The sequence below is a fragment of the Oncorhynchus kisutch genome, linkage group LG29 (genome assembly GCF_002021735.2).
Source record: "Oncorhynchus kisutch isolate 150728-3 linkage group LG29, Okis_V2, whole genome shotgun sequence".
NCBI classification, from domain to species: domain Eukaryota; kingdom Metazoa; phylum Chordata; class Actinopteri; order Salmoniformes; family Salmonidae; genus Oncorhynchus; species Oncorhynchus kisutch.
The window spans coordinates 15,971,650-15,992,478 of record NC_034202.2 but is presented as its reverse complement, the minus strand read 5'-3'; the positions used below and the strand labels follow the sequence as shown (position 1 = coordinate 15,992,478).

Sequence of the window (20,829 nt, the reverse complement as noted above, 5' to 3'; positions counted from 1 at the left end):
ATTCATTTACCCTGTGGAGTTTCTTTTGAGAGCGGTCAATATAGCAGGCGCCAGGGAGATGCCCGTCCCTCACTCTGAGGGACCTCACTCGCATTTTAATGAAGATCAGGTCTGAGTGGTCAGATGGAAACAATATATCTAGGTTGGTGTAGAATAAATTACGCACTTTACAACATGATGATATTTATTTATTCTACAGTGATCGTACAAAACATTAGGAACACCTAAGGCTGTTACGGTGACTGTATTACCGCCACACCGGCAGTCACGAGTCATGACCGCAGTCAAATTCCACATAACCGTTGAGTCACAGTAACTAGGCTTCTCCGAAACTGCGCTCTGTTGCCTCTGATTGTCATTTGTAGCCTACCAAACTTGCTAACGGCCGTCTCTAATGACCGGTACTCAGTGCTTTATTGTTCCTCTAAATCACTCTGATGCAAATGCAATCGTAAATATAATCAAACCGTTCATGAGAGGCCTGAAATTCAGAGTTTGAGTACAATAGGATCACCTGTTGCCCAGTGAGAGCCAGCTGTTCCTATAAGCTCATGTTACGCAACATTTCTATAGGCTATGCATTTGCGTGAGAACAGTTGTAATGGCCTCTATTAAAAAGAGGAGGATTCCATCAGCTTTCTTAGGCTAGGCCTACTATATTTGTTTCTCAACTGTCCTAATATTAAGCACATTGCTTTGCTTTATAAACGGGTAACCTATCTGGTTGGCATGAAAATGAACTACGGGAAAAGCCCATAATGCCTATTTCGAAATAAAACATTATTTTACACATACACTACATGGCCAAAAGTATGTGAACATAGATTTATGGATTAAAAAGGGTATAAAATCGAGCATACAGCCATGCAATCTCAATAGACAAACATTCACAGTAGAATGGGCCCGTATTAAAGGGCTCAGTGACTTTCAACGTGGCACTGTCATAGGATGCCACCTTTCCAACAAGTCAGTTGGTCCAATTTATGCCCTACTAGAGCTGCCCCAGTCAACTGTAAGTGCTGATATTGTGAAGTGGAAACATCTAGGAGCAATAACAGCTCAGCCGCAAAGTGGTAGGCCACACAAGCTCACAGAACGGGACCGCTGAAGCGCGTAGCGCATAAATATAGTCTATCTTCGGTTGCAACACTCACCATCAAGATCCAAACTGCCTCTGGATGCGATGTTAGTGCAAGAACTGTTCGTCGTGAGTTTCATGAAATGGCCGAGCAGCCGCACACAAGCCTAAGATCACCATGCGCAATGCAAAGCGTCGGCTGGAGTGGTGTAAAGCTCGCCACCATTGGACTCTGGAGCAGTGGAAACGCGTTTTCTGGAGTGATGAATCACACTTCACCATATGGCAGTCCGATGGATGAATCTAGATTTGGAGGATGCCAGGAGAACACGACCTGCCCTAGTGCATAGTGCCGACTGTAAAGTTTTGTGCAGGAGGAATAATGGTCTGGGGCTGTTTTTTCATGGTTTGGGCTTGGCTCCTGAGTTCCAGTGAAGGGAAATCTTAACGCTGCAGCATACACTGACATTCTAGACGATTCTGTGCACAAAGCTTTGGGAAGGACCTGTCCTGTTTCAGCATAACAATGGCCCAGTGCATAAAGCGAGGTTCATACAGAAATTATTTGTCGATCGGTCTGGAAGAGCTTGATTGGCCTGCAAAGAGCCCTGACCTCAACCCCAGGAAGAGTAGCTGCTGCTTTTACAACAGGCAATGTCGATCATAATAAAATACCAAATGCCCTTTGGGATGAATTGGAATGCCGACTGCGAGCCAGGACTAATCGACCAACATCCATGCCCGACCTCACTAATGCTTTTGTGGCTGAATGGAAGCAAGTCCCTGCAGCAATGATCCAAGATCTAGTGGATAGCCTTCCCAGAAGAGTGGAAGCTGTTATTGCAGCAAAGCATATTAATGCCCATGATTTTGGAATGAGATGTTTGATGAGCAGGTGTCCACATACCTTTGGCCGTGTAGTGTATTATTTAGTATTTGTAAAGACAAGATTATAGTGTGATAAGTGAGAATATTATCACTTGTGAATAATGCCCAGAGTGTACAATCAGGCAAGAGACAGCGCATGCATTTTTTTTGCGACCTTTTTTTTAATCATAGTTTCATGCATCATGTAGCATATATGTTTTGCTAAGGTTTCTATCGCAACTAAAGTGGCCAAATAACCAAACGTAAAGGCCTAGGACCCCTGGAACATGGTTGGAGAGCCTATAGACTACAGTGCCTAGTTAAGTGTTTTTTTTGTGGGAGGTTCTAAAATAATGTAAAGAACAGATTAAATTGAGGAAAGTCTGATGGGTGAGAATATTATCAAGTGCTTGTCAAATTTTGAACGAGAGACTGATTAAGTGTGTGCAGCCTGCACAAGAAACAGAGCAGAGTGCTTGCTCTGAGAGTAGCCTCATGCAACCTTCGAATGTATTAGAGATCAAAACATATAGCCTAACGTTTTTATCACAACTGAAGTTGCATGAATAACTCAATGAATCATATAGGAGGACATGTTTCTTTTGGTAACCGCTCAACACAGAATACCCGCATATGTGCACTCCCTCGGAAATCGTTTGGGGAAAATATCCTTTCTATTTTATTCAGCCATGTTCAATTGTAATATTACTATAAAATAATGCCATAGGACTTATAAGCAAATCTTACCTGCCTAGTGAACTAGTGTAACCCACTGACATATGGCATAGCCAGATCAGGACCGGACATAAGGACGACTCAGAATATGCTATTGTGTTCTTCTGAAATAGGCTACATTTTCTTCACGTCATAATGTTTCTTTAGACCTGCCTAAAATAAATAATGGATTTATTTTGATTGTGTATACTATACTGAACAAAAATATAAGCTCAGCAAACAATTTCATCTATCTTACTGAGTTACAGTTCATATAAGGAAATCAGTCAATTTAAATAAATTCATTAGGCCCTAATCTATGGATTTCACATGACAGGCCCACTCACTGGGGAGCCAGGTCCAGCCAATCATAATTAGTTTCTCCCCACAAAAGGGCTTTGTTACAGACAGAAATACTCCTCAGTTTCATCAGGCTCCTGAGTGGCGTAGCGGTCTAAGGCACTGCATCTCAGTGCAAGAGGCGTCACTGCAGTCCCTGGTTCGAATCCAGGCTGCATCATAACTGGCTGTGAGTCCCGTAGGGCGGTGCACAATTGGCCCAGTCTGGGTTTGGCCGGGGTAGGCTGTCATTGTAAATAAGAATTTGTTCTCAACTGACTTGACTAGTTAAATAAAGGACATCAGCTGTCTCGGTGGCTGGTCTCAGACTATACCACAGGTGAAGAAGCCAGATGTGGAAGTCCTGGGCTGGCATGGTTTGCGTTTGTGAGGCATGGTCTGCGTTTGTGAGGCCGGTTGCCAAATTCTCTATAACGACATTGAGTCTTATGGAGTCTTATGGAGAGAAATTAACATTAAATTCTCTGGCATTTCTGCAGCCAGGGAGCATGCAATTGCACGCTCCCTAAAAACTTCTGACATCTGTGGCATTGTGTTGTGTGACACAACTGCACCGTTTAGAGTGGCCTTTTATTGTCCCCTGTGCAAGGATCATGCTGTTTAATAATGAGCTTCTTGATATGCCACACCTGTCAGGTGGAGAGATTCTTGGCAAAGGAGAAATGTTCACTAACAGGCATGTAAACAAATTTGTGCACAAATAATATTTTATTTCAGCTCATGAAACATGGGACCAACACTTTACATGCTGCATTTATATTTTTGTTCAGTATAAATGGATTTATTATACTTCTTTAAAATGTAGATGTTCCAAAGGTCCACAGCAGTGGCTTGTAGGCTATGCGTGGAAGCCAGGAGATGCTAAACATGTTTATGTTAATTGGCAGTCAATTACCGGAAGTTATTTGCATGACAATCACCGGCTGTCATGACCCCCACAGCCCTAGGAACACCTGCCCTTTCCATGACATAGCTTTCACCTGGTCAGTCTATGATCCCTTTTTGATGTCACTTGTTAAATCCACTTCAATCAGTGTAGATGAAGAATAGAAGACGGTTAAAGAAGGATTTTTAAGCCTTGAGATATGGATTGTGTATGTGTGCCATTCAGATGAAGGGTGAATGGGCAAGACAAAAGATTTGCACCTTTTTGGATGGGGTATGGAAGTAGGTGACGGCACACCAGTTTGAGTGTGTCAAGAACTGCAATGCTACTGGGTTTGATTATTTGTGCCAAGTCAGTAATTGCAGGCCTACTGGAATAGAACGACTAGTGCAGTGAGTCCGAGAGGACAAAGCAGTGCAGGGGTGTCAAACATCTGGACCACGACTAGTTTTGAGTAAAAAATCCTACAGTTTCTTGATTGTCCAGCTCGCTAATAATCACCGAAATGAAAGCTAGACAGTCAGAGGGCATCGAAAATTCAAAAAACGATGGATAGAGGACACATTTTTTTTTGCAAATTCTGACGGTGAATTAATCTAACCAATTTTCAGTCCTGAAGTCCGGACCTCGTTGAAGACCAACTGTGGCCCCCAGGGCAAAATGAGTTGACGCCCCTGAAATAGAGGGAAATGGGCTCAAGTCACTCTGGAAGTAGAAGCACTCTGTGACCCACGTCCTCTTCCACTACACCATGAGTTATCCTAGCCTAGTCCCATCTGTTTAGCCGTTGTCTTGCCAACTCCATCGCTGTCATTGCAAAGCCAACTATGTTTTGGTGTGACGAGGAGTTGGCATGACAGCACAAACAACATGGATGCCACTCAGGCGAGCATTTTTGCTCTGTGGATCAAACTCAGCACCAACATTATTACATAATGATGTTACACTTCACCTTAATTAACCAACCCCAAAGTTCACTGATCAATTCATTTATAATTAGTAGGTTTTGTTTGCCTTTTTCCTCCTTTTTTCAATTTGTTTTTACACTTTGGTGTGGTTTTCATATAAGCCCTTGGGCTTCCAACCACAACTGTACTCTGTTTTAAAAAAAATCTCTTATCACTTTTCTTTGGTGCGACTAAACTATTAGGAAGATCAGTACTTTATGAGTAGTACAGCTATCCTGTCATTAATGAAGAATATTTGTGTGTGTGTGTCTAATTCTCCTCTGTTGCTATGTTAGAGGCACACTGCGTCGACCCCCAAACCCCTGTCCTCCATGGTGGATAAAAGGTCCAGCTACACAGACCTCAATATGCCAGGTGGGTACAACAGTCTTCATTCATATCAACTATATTCTGTTGGACAACCGTTATGACTCCAATTAGTCGATTGTTTGATCAGTAGGCTTTTGGTCGAGAAAGATTCATTTTTTTGTCGAGCAGTAGCAAATATATAGTACCAGTCAAAAGTTTGTACACCTACTTTCAAGGGTATTTCTTTATTTTTTACTATTTTCTACATTGTAGAACTACGAAATAACACACATGGAATCATGTAGTAACCAAAAAAGTGTTAAACAAATCAAAATATATTTGATATTCTTCAAAGTAGCAACCCTTTGCCTTAATGACAGCTTTGCACACTCTTGGCATTCTCTCAACCAGCTTCATGAGGAATGCTTTTCCGAAAGTCTTGAAGAAGTTCCCACATATGCTGAGCACTTGTTGGCTGCTTTTCCTTCACTCTGCGGTCCAACTCATCCCAAACCATCCCTCTCAATTGGGTTAAGGTCGGGTGATTGTGGGGGCCAAGTCATCTGATGCAGCACTCCATCACTCTCCTTGGTCAAATAGTCCTTACACAACCTGGACATGTGTTTTGGGTCATTGTCCCGTTGAAAAACAAAAGATAGTGGGACTAAGCACAAACCAGATGGGATGGCGTACCGCTGCAAAATTCTGGTTAAGTGTGACTTTTTGAATTCTAAATAAGTCACAGACAGTGTGACTAGCAACGCACCATCACACCACCTCCGCCATGCTTCATGGTGGGAACCACACAGACGGAGATCATCCGTTCACCTACTCTCTCTCTCACAAAGACACGGTGCTTGGAACCAAAAATCTCTCATTTGAACTCATCAGACCAAAGGACAGATTTCCACCGGTCTAATGTTCATTGCTCGTGTTTCTTGGCCCGAGCAAGTCTCTTCTTCTTATTGATGTCGTTTAGTAGTGGTTTCTTTGCAGTAATTTAACCATGAAGGCCTGATTCACACAGTCTCCTCTGAACAGTTTATGTTGAGAGGTGTCTGTTACTTGAACTCTGTGAAGCATTTATCTGGGCTGAAATCTGAGGCTGATAACTCTAATGAACTTATCCTCTGCAGCAGAGGTAACTCTTGGTCTTCCATTCCTGTGGTGGTCCTCATGATAGCCAGTTTCATCATAGCCCTTGATGGTTTTTGCGGCTGCATTTGAAGAAACTTTAAAAGTTCTTGAAATGTTCCGCATTGACTGACCTTCATGTCTTAAAGTAATGATGGACTGTCATTTCGCATTCGCATTAAGAAGGAAAGATATTCCACAAATGAACTTTTAACAAGGCACACCTGTTAATTGAAATGCATTCCAGGTGACTACCTCGTGAAGCTGGTTGAGAGAATGCCAAGAGTGTGCAAAGCTGTCTACACGATTCCATGATTCCATGTGTTATTTCATAGTTTTCATGCCTTCACTGTTATTCTACAATGTAGAAAATAGTCTAAATAAATAAAAACCCTTAAATGAGTAGGTGTGTCAACTTTTGAAAATAGGCCTACCTGAATAGCCTAAAGCACAAATAGACTACAGCTGTGTCTGTGCAGGAAACTCTGAGGCCCAGAATATTTTATACCATGTTGCAAGATTGCTGGAATCAGCTTCAGGCCTGACCCAAGTTAATAGGTGATACAATGTTTCAAGTTTGTTGCAGACAGGCAATGTATAGCCAATGTGATTTGTAGGATGTTCATTTTTATCAGGATATTTTCTACCTGTGGCTGCAATATTTTTATTTGTTGGCTTTACGTAGGCATTTTTTACATACAGTGCCTTGCGAAAGTATTCGGCCCCCTTGACCTTTTGCCACATTTCAGGCTTCAAACATAAAGATATAAAACTGTATTTTTTGGTGAAGAATCAACAACAAGTGGGACACAATCATGAAGTGGAACGACATTTATTGGATATTTCAAACTTTTTTAACAAATCAAAAACGGAAAAATTGGGCGTGCAAAATTCTTCAGCCCCCTTAAGTTAATACTTTGTAGCGCCACATTTTGCTGCGATTACAGCTGTAAGTCTCTTGGGGTATGTCTCTATCAGTTTTGCACATCGAGAGACCGAAATTTTTTCCCATTCCTCCTTGCAAAACAGCTCGAGCTCAGTGAGGTTGGATGGAAAGCATTTGTGAACAGCAGTTTTCAGTTCTTTCCACAGATTCTCGATTGGATTCAGGTCTGGACTTTGACTTGGCCATTCTAACACCTGGATATGTTTGCCACGTTTATTTTTGAACCATTCCATTATAGATTTTGCTTTATGTTTTGGATCATTGTCTTGTTGGAAGACAAATCTCTGTCCCAGTCTCAGGTCTTTTGCAGACTCCATCAGGTTTTCTTCCAGAATGGTCCTGTATTTGGCTCCATCCATCTTCCCATCAATTTTAACCATCTTCCCTGTCCCTGCTGAAGAAAAGCAGGCCCAAACCATGATGCTGCCACCACCATGTTTGACAGTGGGGATGGTGTGTTCAGGGTGATGCGCTGTGTTGCTTTTACGCCAAACATAACGTTTTGCATTGTTGCCAAAAAGTTCAATTTTGGTTTCATCTGACCAGAGCACCTTCTTCCACATGTTTGGTGTGTCTCCCAGGTGGCTTGTGGCAAACTTTAAACAACACTTTTTATGGATATCTTTAAGAAATGGCTTTCTTCTTGCCACTCTTCCATAAAGGCCAGATTTGTGCAATATACGACTGATTGTTGTCCTATGGACAGAGTCTCCCACCTCAGCTGTAGATCTCTGCAGTTCATCCAGAGTGATCATGGGCCTCTTGGCTGCATCTCTGATCAGTCTTCTCCTTGTATGAGCTGAAAGTTTAGAGGGACGGCCAGGTCTTGGTAGATTTGCAGTGGTCTGATACTCCTTCCATTTCAATATTATCGCTTGCACAGTACTCCTTGGGATGTTTAAAGCTTGGGAATTTTTTTTGCATCCAAATCCGGCTTTAAACTTCTTCACAACAGTATCTCGGACCTGCCTGGTGTGTTCCTTGTTCTTCATGATGCTCTCTGCGCTTTTAACGGACCTCTGAGACTATCACAGTGCAGGTGCATTTATACGGAGACTTGATTACACACAGGTGGATTGTATTTATCATCATTAGTCATTTAGGTCAACATTGGATCATTCAGAGATCCTCACTGAACTTCTGGAGAGAGTTTGCTGCACTGAAAGTAAAGGGGCTGAATAATTTTGCCTGCCCAATTTTTCAGTTTTTGATTTGTTAAAAAAGTTTGAAATATCCACATGATTGTGTCCCACTTCATGATTGTGTCCCACTTGTTGTTGATTCTTCACAAAAAAAATAGTTTTATATCTTTATGTTTGAAGCCTGAAATGTGGCAAAAGGTCGCAAAGTTCAAGGGGGCCGAATACTTTCGCAAAGCACTGTAGTTGGCAATAGAAGTTACTTTTTAGGTTTATAATTTTAATATAGATTTGGATAGAGTTCTGATTAACCACATGACAATGATTTTGCGATATGAAGACATTATTATAAATGAAATGAAACTTCCACTTTGAAAACCATAACTGGCACGCAGATCGGTAGAAATGGTAAGATAAATTGGCATTCCACATGAGAAAAGTTTCCGACTTCTGTAGCCTATTACCGGCAACTTCAGGAGAGTAACGGCAGAAAACCGAAACCCAGCATGCGCGTTTTTAATTGTGTTTCTTCTGGTTATCTTGATCTCTGGCTCTCTTGAATCATTTGTGTTCTATTTCTTCAAACAGTGTGCTTAAAGCATCAGACAAGCTCAATGCATATAGTTGATTTCATGAAAACTCAGGGTGTTTTTAATAAAACATTTGAATTTGAATATTTTGACTAATTTGATTGGTCGAAAGAACAGACGACTACGATTTCGGGCTATCACATGACACTTGTCATTTAGTAGATGCTCTTCTCCACTTAGTCAGGGCCTTCAACTAGTTTAGTAGGTTTCCTCACTGCGCTGTGACATCTCAGGCGAAGAACCCCGCAAGACAAGACTGCCGTCTAGGAGGTATCGCTTGGACAGTGGTGGTTGTAATGGTAGGGCAGTGTGTAGCAGAGAGGTAGGGGATTGGATAACTCCGACCCACCAGGACTGTGAGATTGACCTCTATCTTGAGTGTCAGGTGTAATAATGGAAGAAGCCCCCCCATCAGCCCCAGACCCTTAACACTCTTTCATTTTAAAATGAGGTTCATATAGCAGGCAGCTCTCAGTGGGGAGGCCACAGGCCCAGACAGCAGGGCTTGGGGAAAATGGAATCCTATTCCCTGTATAGTTCACCACTTTTATGACTAGAGCCCTATAGGCCCTGGTCAAAAGTAGTGCATTTATTAGGGTGCTATTTGTGCTGCGGACCAGGAGAAATGGGAGTGTGCCACGTTGGATTTAGCCCCCCGTTCACACGCTAATTTAGAGCCACCCCTGCTAGCTCAGCTCACACTGTTTTTCCACTAAGCTTGGCACAAAAGCAGCCCACTGCTTTTGTATTTTGGGGGAAAAGTCTGCTTGCATTAACAGGTATTAATGAAGGTTTTAACTTGGGCTCTGAAGTTAGCTTATTTTACTGGTAGGGCTCTTAGTTCCCCTATGTGTTCATTTAGAGTAATAGGGACTGATGTGTGTTCTCCATCCCCAACAGCAGATCACCTGTTCCGGGCCTCCTCTGGGACCCGCACCCCCTCTGCCCTTCAGAGGGTCCCCAACATGGACTCCTCCTCCAAGTCCCTCTCAGGTGTGTGTTTACGCCACCATATGTACCTGTGTCAGAGGCTGTAACATAAATCTGTGCCTGTGTGCTCCAAGTGACCTGATTGCGGCTTGATAGTTAAAAGTAATGTGATTGTGGTACTGATGACACTGTGGTAAGCTACTACTAAAACAGTGACCTGTGTCCCCAGTGTCTCGCAGGAGCAGTGAGGAGCTGAAGAGAGACATGTCTTCCTTAGAGAACACCTCCTCCCCTGCAGCCTCCTCCCCCACCGCCTCAGTCCCCCCCTCCACAAGGGGACGCTTACGGTATGCTCTCTCTCGCTCTCTTGTTCTCCGTCTGTGTGCGTCAGTATCTGTGTGGCGTGCACGTCACTATCTGTTTGTGTGTGTGTGTCTGTGTCCCATGTCCCCATGGCTCCTCTGCCCTGTAGATGAACAAATAAGTAGATGAGAAAAGTGACAGATTGATTGTCCAGTCTAACAGAGGGACGCAGGGGTCGAACTGGAAATGCCAGGTAATTCGGGAGGCGTTGACTGGAAATCTAATTGACTGCAACCTGAACCATATATTGACCGCTGACAACACACACTGCTCTGAATGGCTGAGGGGCTCGACTGAAAGGACACATTTTCTCCTTTCACTATCTCCCTCTCGTTCCTGAGCTCCATCTCTGTATTCCCCTCTCTCTGAATTATTCAATCTCATGGAAGGATTCTATTGTTCACCATCTTGACATGCTAGTTGGTGAATGCAGGGGGCTGGGAGAGTATAGTTACATAGGATGACAGACAAAAAGACAAATGTTTTTCAATGTCCCCCCCTGACGTGTTGTAGATGATCATCTTCTGAAAGAGACACGATGAGACTGTTTCCTGGACACAGATAAAGCCCAGTGCTGGACAAAAAAAATCAAGCTCAATGGGGAATCTCCATAGAAAATGCATTTTAGTCCAAGATCAGGCTTACTCTGTGTCTGTAAAACACCCCTTTGTGTAGGATCATTCTTTCTGTCTGTGTGCTCTTTCATTTCTGGTGTGTGTCCATAGGGAGGGGAGAAAAGACGCCCTGTCTGCACTGGCCAGGGAGTACGGGGGATCCAAGAGGAACGCCCTGCTCAAGTGGTGCCAGAAGAAGACTGAAGGATACCAGGTATGAACTAACAGGGTGGGGAATGGGTCGAGGGTACAGGCACACCCCACCTAGCGCACCGTACTTATTCCATCCCATTGGACAATGCTTTGATTTCTCAACAGGTTTAGAAGCAGGAAAGAATATCAGATCATTACCGTTACTCTGTTTTAATCAATAGGGCCATTGCCGTATGCGCTTTCTCCAATAGCTGCAAACACAGACGGTAAACGCTGCGTTTCCAATCAGAGCCACTTCTTACTCCTTCCAGGCTTTTAAGATGTTTACCCACCAGGAAGCATTAAGGTCTGCCCTGTCTAGTTACCATGGTAGCAGTTAGGCTTTACCCTCTCCAGGAAGTGTGCCAGACTTCACCGACGTCCCGGCCCTTCCTCTGCCCTCTCCCTTTCTCTGAATCTCTCCACGGCATGGGCTGGGGCACGTTGGTATAAATGGGCATTTTGTGCTACAACAGAGACTACAGTCGTGGCCAAAAGTTTTGAGAATGACACAAATATTAATTTTCACGACGTCTGCTGCCTCAGTTTGTATGATGGCAATTTGCGTATACTCCAGAATGTTATGAAGAGTGATCAGATGAATTGCAATTAATTGCAAAGTCCCTCTTTCCCATGCAAATGAACTGAATCCCCCCCAAAAACATTTCTGCAGCATTTCAGCCCTGCCACAAAAGGACCAGCTGACATCGTCAGTGATTCTCTCGTTAACACAGGTGTGAGTGTTAACGAGGACAAGGCTGGAGATCACTCTGTCATGCTGATTGAGTTCGAATAACAGACTGGAAGCTTCAAAAGGAGGGTGGTGTTTGGAATCATTGTTCTTCCTCTGTCAACCATGGTTACTTGCAAGGAAACACATGCCGTCATCATTGCTTTGCACAAAAAGGGCTTCAGGGCCTTTGTGAAGAAGGCTTCAGGGCGCCCAAGAAAGTTCAGCAAGCGCCAAGACCGTCTCCTAAAGTTGATTCAGCTACGGGATCAGGGCACCACCAGTACAGAGCTTGCTCAGGAATGGCAGCAGGCAGGTGTGAGTGCATCTGCATGCACAGTGAGGCGAAGACTTTTGGAGAATGGCCTGGTGTCAAGAAGGGCAGCAAAGAAGCCACTTCTCTCCAGGACAAACATCAGGGACAGACTGATATTCTGCAAAAGGTACAGGGATTGGACTGCTGAGGACTGAGGTAAAGTCATTTTCTCTGAATCCCCTTTCCGATTGTTTGGGTCATCCTGAAAAAAGCTTGTCCGGAGAAGACAAGGTGAGCGCTACCATCAGTCCTGTGTCATGCCAACAGTAAAGCATCCTGAGACCATTCATGTGTGGGGTTGCTTCTCAGCCAAGGGAGTGGGCTCACTCGCAATTTTGCCCAAGAACACAGCCATGAATAAAGAATGGTACCAACACATCCACCGAGAGCAACTTCTCCCAACCATCCAGGAACAGTTTGGTGACGAACAATGCCTTTTCCAGCATGATGGAGCACCTTGCCACAAGGCAAAAGTGATAACCAAGTGGCTCGGGGAACAAAACATTGATATTTTGGGTCCATGGCCAGGAAACTCCCCAGACCTTAATCCCATTGAGAACTTGTGGTCAATCCTCAAGAGGCGGCTGGACAAACAAAAACCCACAAATTCTGACAAACTCCAAGCATTGATTATGCAAGAATGGGCTGCCATCAGTCAGAATGTGGCCCAGAAGATAATTGACAGCATGCCAGGGCGGATTGCAGAGGTCTTGAAAAAGAAGGGTCAACACATCAAATAACTTCATGTAATTGTCAATAAAAGCCTTTGACACTTATGAATACTTCAGTATTCCATAGTAACATCTGACAAAAATATCTCAAGACACTGAAGCAGCAGATTTTGTGAAAATTCATATTTGTGTCATTCTCAAAACATTTGGCAACGACTGTATAAACCTCTTTTTTGGGGGGGTGCCCTACGGAGTTGCCCACAACTTTTTAGCTGTTCAGTCTGGGAAATGGAACGGCAAGGCCTTTGCTACAATGCTAAATAGCCTCTCTAGTTTGTATTTTCTATTGGTCCCCTGGCTCCCTTCTAAATTGTACATTTTCTTTCCACAAACAGTGTTCTCTCTTGTTCTCTTTTATATATACGGTATATAGACCTATGTGGCATTGTTTTCATGAGGCCCATAGTTAATGTGTTCATTACCTGTGCTCTGTTGCTGCTCGGAGTGCTTTGTGCCAGTTGACTCACTGCCATGCTCACTGTAAACACACTGCTACCAGCCCAGCCTTTCCTAACGTAGCTCAGCCCTGTTTTTCAACAGATTATACTTTAATGCTCTCTGCTGGGATCCTCCTGTCGCGTGAACTCTACTATGCATCGTTGCTTCATATACTCCTCTGGTAAAAGGGATGCATAGAGAATACATGCTTTAACCTCTAGTGTCAAGCAATCCCGTATCCGGGAGCGTAATTATAGCCTCAAGCTCATTACCATAACGCAACGTTAACTATTCATGAAAATCGCAAATGAAATGAAAGAAATGTATTCACTCACAAGCTTAGCCTTTTGTTAACAACACTGTCATCTCAGATTTTCAAAATATGCTTTTCAACCATAGCTACACAAGCATTTGTGTAAGAGTATTGATAGCATTAAGCCTAGCATTCAGCAGGCAACATTTTCACAAAAACAAGAAAAGCATTCAAATAAAATCATTTACCTTTGAAGAACTTCAGATGTTTTCAATGAGGAGACTCTCAGTTAGATAGCAAATGTTCATTTTTTCAAAAAATATTATTTATGTAGGAGAAATCACTCCATTTTGTTCATCACGTTTGGCTAAGAAAAAAATCTGAAAATGCAGTCTCTACAACGCCAAACTTTTTACCAAATTAACTCCATAATATTGACAGAAACATGGCAAACGTTGTTTAGAATCAATCCTCAAGGTGTTTTTCACATATCTATTCGATGATAAATCATTCGTGGCAGCTGTGTTTCTCCTCAAAGCAAACGAAAAATACACTCAGCTGGAGATTACGCAATAATTGCAACGGAGGACACCAAGCGGCCACCTGGTAGATGTAGTCTCTTAAGGTCAATCTTCCAATGATTTGCCTACAAATACGTCACAATGCTGTCGACACCTTGGGGAAACGACAGAAAGTCTAAGCTCATTCGTGACCCATACACATCCATATAAGGAGACATTGGAACACAGCGCATTTGAAATCTGGGGCACTTCCTGTATGAAATTTCATCTCGGTTTCGCCTGTAGCATTAGTTCTGTGGCACTCATAGACAATATCTTTGCAGTTTTGGAAACGTCAGTGTTTTCTTTCCAAAGCTGTCAATTATATGCATAGTCGAGCATCTTTTCATGACAAAATATCTTGTTTAAAACCAGAACGTTTTTTTATCCATAAATTAAAAGAGCGCCCCCTATATCCAAGAAGTTAAACATGCCTCATTTTTATGTCAGCGGTTTAACAGTCCTTTCTCAATAGTTGTCAGTTTTTTGTGTGGGTGGAAGGTTCCTAGGAAAAGACGAGTTGGCAAAGCTACGCAACCAGTGTGACTCACCATAGTTAGTGACTAGAGTGCCTTTGTCTGCAGCATGTGTAGTCCTGGTTAACACCAATGAGACGGGTGCTGTGATCCCGGAGAGCCAGTGAATTGGGGTCCCACAGAGAGCAGCGACGCCTCTTGGCGGAGTAAGCAGGCACCCCCTTCCTCTTCCATGCTCCACACTGCGGTGTCCCTTGTGTAATGGCGCCCTGGTATCTGTACCATTTTTCTTCTCCCCATGTCCCTTGACACGCGACATCTCTGATAACTGACAAAGGTTCCCTGTGACCCTTAGAAGACATGTGAGGGCTGCCTTGCTGTAGACAGGGCCTGCGTCCCAAATGGCACCCTATTCCTTATATCGTGCACTACTTTTGACCAGGGCTCATTGGGCACGCAGAAGGGGGTGGCGGAAGGTTGAAGTCAAACTCTCTCTCGCTCGAGTGCAAGGCAGTGTGAGTAACCACAAGTGTGCTAAAACATGTTCCTTCTTCCACTTCCCTTGAAAGACCACGGTTTGCGTAATCTACGTTGTTGCTGGTGGTTTGGGATGACATGGTCAAACATCAGGATAGCCTATGAATGGGGTTTTGTTGATCCCTTACTGTTGTGCACCTTCGCTGCAGAACATTGACATCACCAACTTCAGCAGCAGCTGGAACGACGGGCTGGCCTTCTGTGCTGTTCTCCACACCTACCTGCCTGCCCACATCCCCTACCTGGAGCTCTCCAGCCAGGACAAGGTGAGATCGAGGCTTCCACTGTCAACTAAGGCAGTCATGGTGGAGTCCCTGGACACAGATTAAGTCTAATCGTGGACTTAAAAGCATTTTCAATTAATATTCTCTATTGAGCTTGCCTGCTGGTGCGGCAGGGTAGCCTAGTGGTTAGAGCGTTGGACTAGTAACCGGAAGGTTGCAAGTTCAAATCCCCGAGCTGACAAGGTACAAATCTGTCGTTCTGCCCCTGAACAGGCAGTTAACCCACTGTTCCTAGGCTGTCATTGAAAATAAGATTTTTTTCTTAACTGACTTGCCTAGTTAAAAAAAGGTCAAATAAAATAAAAAATTGTCCATAGCTAGGCCTAAGCTGTGTCCAGGAATCCGCCCCTACAAGTGTTTGGAAATGTTGTGTCATGTATGCACTTTGTTGTTCGTTCATCAAAAAACGTTTATTTTCTCCCTTTTCTTTCAGAAGGAGAATTTCACACTGGCTTTCCAGGCCGCGGAAAGTGTCGGGATCAAGTCCACGTTGGTAGGTGTCCGAGCTAAAAGGAACCCAAGACGGCTCCACCATTTGAACGAAAGGATATTTGACTACCACTAAAAGCGTAGAATGAAATGAGTCAGATGCTTTATTCGAGGGGGATGAGAGAGACATTCCATGTGTCTTCCTCCCCTTTGTAAGGCTTGACTGGGCTGATGTATAGTTGCACCTACAGCAGCAATGCGCACCAACGTCACATAGTTTGGCCGGCTGTAGCCTGTGAGGCCTTAAAAGAAGATGTGTTCATGTCAATAGCAAGCAGCTCCAGGTTATTTAGGAGCGGTGTCACACTGAGGCCAGTTGACTTCAGCGTAACAAGAGATGGGCTGGGTTTCCTCTGTGTGTGATCCACTGTTTTCCCCAATACACACTCCAGGGAGCTGACAGAGGGGGAGGAGATTTGCTATTAAAACAAAAGAGACGCTCTCTGTGTTCTTGACAATTATATGACCATTTAGATATTAAGTAGAGGCAGGAACACCTCTCCACCTTTCTCTGGTGGAAAGTATTGTGACTTCTTACTCTTAGGCCATGCTTGCTTATTCCTCACCATCTCTTACTCAGAGAATATTCTGCATGTACAATTTGCAGCGAAAGAAACTATGCAGTGTGTTACGCATTTGTATTTGCAACCCATATTATCTCTCTGACTCACTCTCTCAGGACATTGGAGAGATGGTGTACACAGAGAGGCCTGACTGGCAGAGTGTGATGACCTACGTCACGGCCATCTACAAGTACTTTGAGACGTGACCCATCTTCAAGCCTGAACCCCTCGCTGCCCCGCACACCCCAGACCACATTTCCAGCCAGGGCTGTCATCACAACACTGGACAACCTTAGAGCAACATCAGCTAATGCTACCTGCAAAGACTTCTGGGACCCTGAGTTGTACATTTTAAGAGCTAGCACTTAACTCCATCCAGTATGTTCCATGTGTACGCTGCAATGTTCCACAAATTCTTGGCTTGGGACGCTCATGTGGTTTCTCAGCTAGACTGAAACCCTCGAAGACTATGTTATGGATAGACCGAGGCCCTGGGTATTGGACAATGTGTTGACCAGGCCCCCATCTGTCGTTCAAATTCCCTTGGATCAGTGACTTCCTGTATACTCAAGTCTTTTGACCTCTTGACCCCAGCCCTCTGTGAACTCTGCGCTGTCTGCAGTAGCCTATAATAACACCATGATCACCTCCAACACTACACTTCAAGTTGGGTAGTACATGTTTAGCGAGCTGAAAAATAATGCGGGTATGGTTTTTGGATTTGGAATACGGCAGAGAACAGGACTGCGTTTTAAAAATTGGTTTGCCCATTTTGTCCGAGCAATGACTTTAATGGTAAGTGTGCCTTACCTGATAGAGGGTCCAGCTTAACTGTCACGGTAGGTGTTGTGTACTGTTTTAGCCTGATGCTTTGCTTTGATATATATATTCCAAAGAGATAATGTACAAGTTTGGCAGATGATATCTTGAACTTCACAATAATCAGTGCCATGTTAGTCTCTTGTTTGTCATAATTGGCCAATACAATAAGCATTGACCATTAGTAACAGATGTCAATCGCATTGAAGTCTTTTACACCATTTACATTTTGTTATTTTTTCTCAGTCTAGGATTCTGTTGTGTCCAAACTCTGCGAAACTGATGGTTGGCCATCATGGCCAGTCTCTGGGTGTATAGTGAGGGTCAGTTGCCCTGTAGCACACCAATCCATAAATAGGCTGAACAACACAGGGAGCTGACCTGATAAGCTAACAGTTTTGTCATTACGGTAAAGGCACCCCTTACTGTTCCACAAATCCTCACTGGTTTCAAAGCACAACGAGGGGAGGCTCTTTACTCAAATGGAATGTGTTTAAACCTTCATCAATGCCATGAAAAACACTTTGAAGGTTTCAAAGGGTGATTCCTCATGAAACCAGGACCAAAAAATAGACTGATTTTGGGGATTTTCATGACATGTATTCCATAGAATGGGCCTTTGGAGGAATGATTGTTGACATACAGTGCCTTCGGAAAGTATTAAGAAGTATTATTTATTTTTTCTACACACAATACTCCATAATTACAATGCAAAAACTGGTTTTGTAGAAATTTTTGCTAGTTTATTAAAAATAAAAACTGATCACATTTACAGAAGTATTCAGACCTTTACCTCAGTACTTTGTTGAAGCACGTTTGGCAGCGATTAGAGCCTCGAGTCTTCTTGGGTATGACGTGACAAGCTTGGCACAGCTGTATTTGGGGAGGTTCTCCCATTATTCTCTGCAGATCCTCTCAAGCTCTGTCAAGTTGGATGGGGAGCATCGCTGCCCAGCTATTTTCAGGTCTGTCCAGAGATGTTAGATCGGGTTCAAGTCTGGGCTCTGGCTGGGCCATCCAATGACATTCAGAGACTTGTCCCAAAGCCACTCCTGCGTTGTCTTGGCTACGTGCTTAGGGTCATTGTCCTGTTGGAAGGTGAACTGTTGCCGCAGTCTGAGAACCTGCTCCAGAGCGCTCAGGACTTCATCAAGGATCTCTCTGTGCTTTGCTCCATTCATCTTTGCCTCTGTCCTGACTAGTCTCCCAGTCCCTGCCGCGGAAAAACATCCCCACAACATGATAGAGATGGTGCCAGGTTTCCTCCAGACGTGACACTTGCATTCAGGCCAAAGAGTTCAATCTTGGTTTCATCAGACCATAGAATCTTGTTTCCTTTTAGGTGCCTTTTGGCAAACTCCAAGTGGGCTGTCATGTGCTTTTTACTGAGGAGTGGCTTCCGTCTGGCCACTCTACCATCTTCACAGAGGAACTCTTGGGCTCTGTCAGAGTGACCATTGGGTTTTTGGTCACCTCCCTGACCAAGGCCCTTCTCCCCCGATTGCTCAGTTTAGCGCTAGGATGAGGCTTGTTGGTTCCAAACTTCTTCCATTTTTAAGAATGATTGAGGCCATTGTTTTTGGGGACCTTAAATGCTGCAGAAATGTTTTTGTAACTTTCCCAAGATTTGTGCCTCGATTACAATCATGTTGAAGTCAAGGGGTCTGAATACTTTATGAAGACACTGTCATTTAGCATCTAAAAGCATAATTGAGAAATAATTAATCAAAGTTGTCCTATTTCTTGCATGTTGGCCTTTACCCAGGCCTCCAAGACTCCATGATGTTTTATCTGTAGGTGCCACAAAGCAAACATTTGTCATATGAAGCTTTACTGCTTGCTCTGTAATATGAGTAGTATTTTGAATTCAATAATTTCTTACATTATTTATGAATATTGAAAAATATAAACATGAAAATATAAAAAAATGTGATTTGCCTATTACCTGGGCATATCAAAGTCCCAGAGTGGGATCGCTGCTGCTTTTAGTTGCAGGATGTTCAATGATACAAGTAAAAGGAGGGCTGTGATTGGTTATATTGCCCACTATGCCAATTTCTCTGTTTAAAATGGGCCATTACATTTTAATATTTGTTTTATATTCATTAAATTAAGAAAATTGTTATTGAAATCGAAACACATTTCAGAGCAAGCTGTATTTTTTAAAATATTTTTTTCAACATTTATTTAACTCGGCAAGTCCGTTAAGAACAAATTCTTATTTACAATGCCGGACAACGCTGGGCCAATTGTGCGCCGGCCTATGGGACTCCTAAACACGGCCCGTTGTGATAGTGGTAAAGCTTCATTTGTGTCACCTACAGATGAAACATTATGGAGTCTTAAAAGAGGCCTGCCTGGGTAAGGCTAAAATGCCAACTTTGATAAATGATTTCTCGAATATAGTTTTAGAATAAATTTCATGAAAATCTCCCAAAAATCATGGTAGCTTTTTGTTCTGGTTTCGTGAGGAATTACCCCAAAACATTTGGTATCGTACACAGTAAATCTCTTTCCTCCAGCACAGTGAAATCAAATTCGCTAGGTATGTTCCCATGCATTGGGAAAGCGTACAATCTTCAATTGTTTTGAGGTTGGAAAGTATACAACTGTGTGTGTGTGTGTGTGTTTGTAGTTTACATACATCTTAGCCAAATACATTTAAACTCAGTTTTTCACAATTCCTGACACTTAATCCTTGTAAAAATTCCCTGTCTAAGGTCAGTTAGGATCACCACTTTATTTCAAGAATGTGAAATGTCAGAATAATAGTATAGAGTGATTTATTTCAGCTTTTATTTCATTCATCACATTCCCAGTGGGTCAGAAGTTTACATACACTCAATTAGTATTTGGTAGCATTGCCTTTCAATTGTTTAACTTGGATCAAACATTTTGGGTAGCCTTCCACAAGCTTCCCACAATAAGTTGGGTGAATTTTGGCCCATTCCTCCTGAGCTGGTGTAACTGAGTCAGGTTTGTAGGCCTCCTTCCTTGCACTTGCTTTTTCAGTTCTACCCACACAGTTTCTATAGGATTGAGGTCAGGGCTTTGTGATGGCCACTCCAATACCTTGACTTTGTTGTCCTAAAGCCATTTTGCCACAACTTTGGAAGTATGCTTGGGGTAATTGTCCATTTGGAAGACCCAAGCTTTAACTTCCTGGCTGATGTCAAGAGATGTTGCTTCAATATATCCACATAATTTTCCCCCTCATGATGCCATCTATTTTGTGAAGTGCACCCTCCTGCAGCAAAGCACCCCCACAACATGATGCTGCCACCCCCGTGCTTCATGGTTGGGATGGTGTTCTTCGGCTTGCAAGCTTCCCCCTTTTTCCTCCAAATGGTCATTATGGCCAAACAGTTCTATTTTTGTTTCATCAGACCAGAGGACATTTCTCCAAAAAGTACAATCTTTGTCCCCATGTGCAGTTGGAAACCGTAGTCTGGCTTTTTTATGGCGGTTTTGGAGCAGTGGCTTCTTCCTTGCTGAGTGGCCTTTCAGGTTATGTCGATTTCGGACTCGTTTTACTGTAGATATTGATACTTTTGTACCCGTTTC

The 20,829-nt window shown here is 43.2% G+C and overlaps 1 protein-coding gene across 6 annotated transcripts in view; it reads left to right on the top strand.

Annotated features, from left to right (window-relative positions):
* The window catches only part of specc1lb (sperm antigen with calponin homology and coiled-coil domains 1-like b), a 28,829-nt gene extending 11,339 nt beyond the window's left edge, over positions 1–17,490 (top strand). For 4 of the 6 annotated variants that reach the window (XM_020465382.2, XM_020465380.2, XM_031808854.1 and 1 more), the window contains exons 9-15: positions 5,149–5,227; positions 9,871–9,963; positions 10,130–10,247; positions 10,989–11,091; positions 15,260–15,376; positions 15,828–15,887; positions 16,563–17,490. In XM_020465382.2, the coding sequence (XP_020320971.1) occupies positions 5,149–5,227; positions 9,871–9,963; positions 10,130–10,247; positions 10,989–11,091; positions 15,260–15,376; positions 15,828–15,887; positions 16,563–16,652 (660 nt within the window). In that variant the 3' untranslated portion in view covers positions 16,653–17,490. The remainder of the gene's footprint in view (positions 1–5,148; positions 5,228–9,870; positions 9,964–10,129; positions 10,248–10,988; positions 11,092–15,259; positions 15,377–15,827; positions 15,888–16,562) is intronic. The other 2 variants (XM_020465381.2, XM_031808853.1) reach the window with 1 other exon arrangement.
* Positions 17,491–20,829: the final 3,339 nt, after the last annotated feature.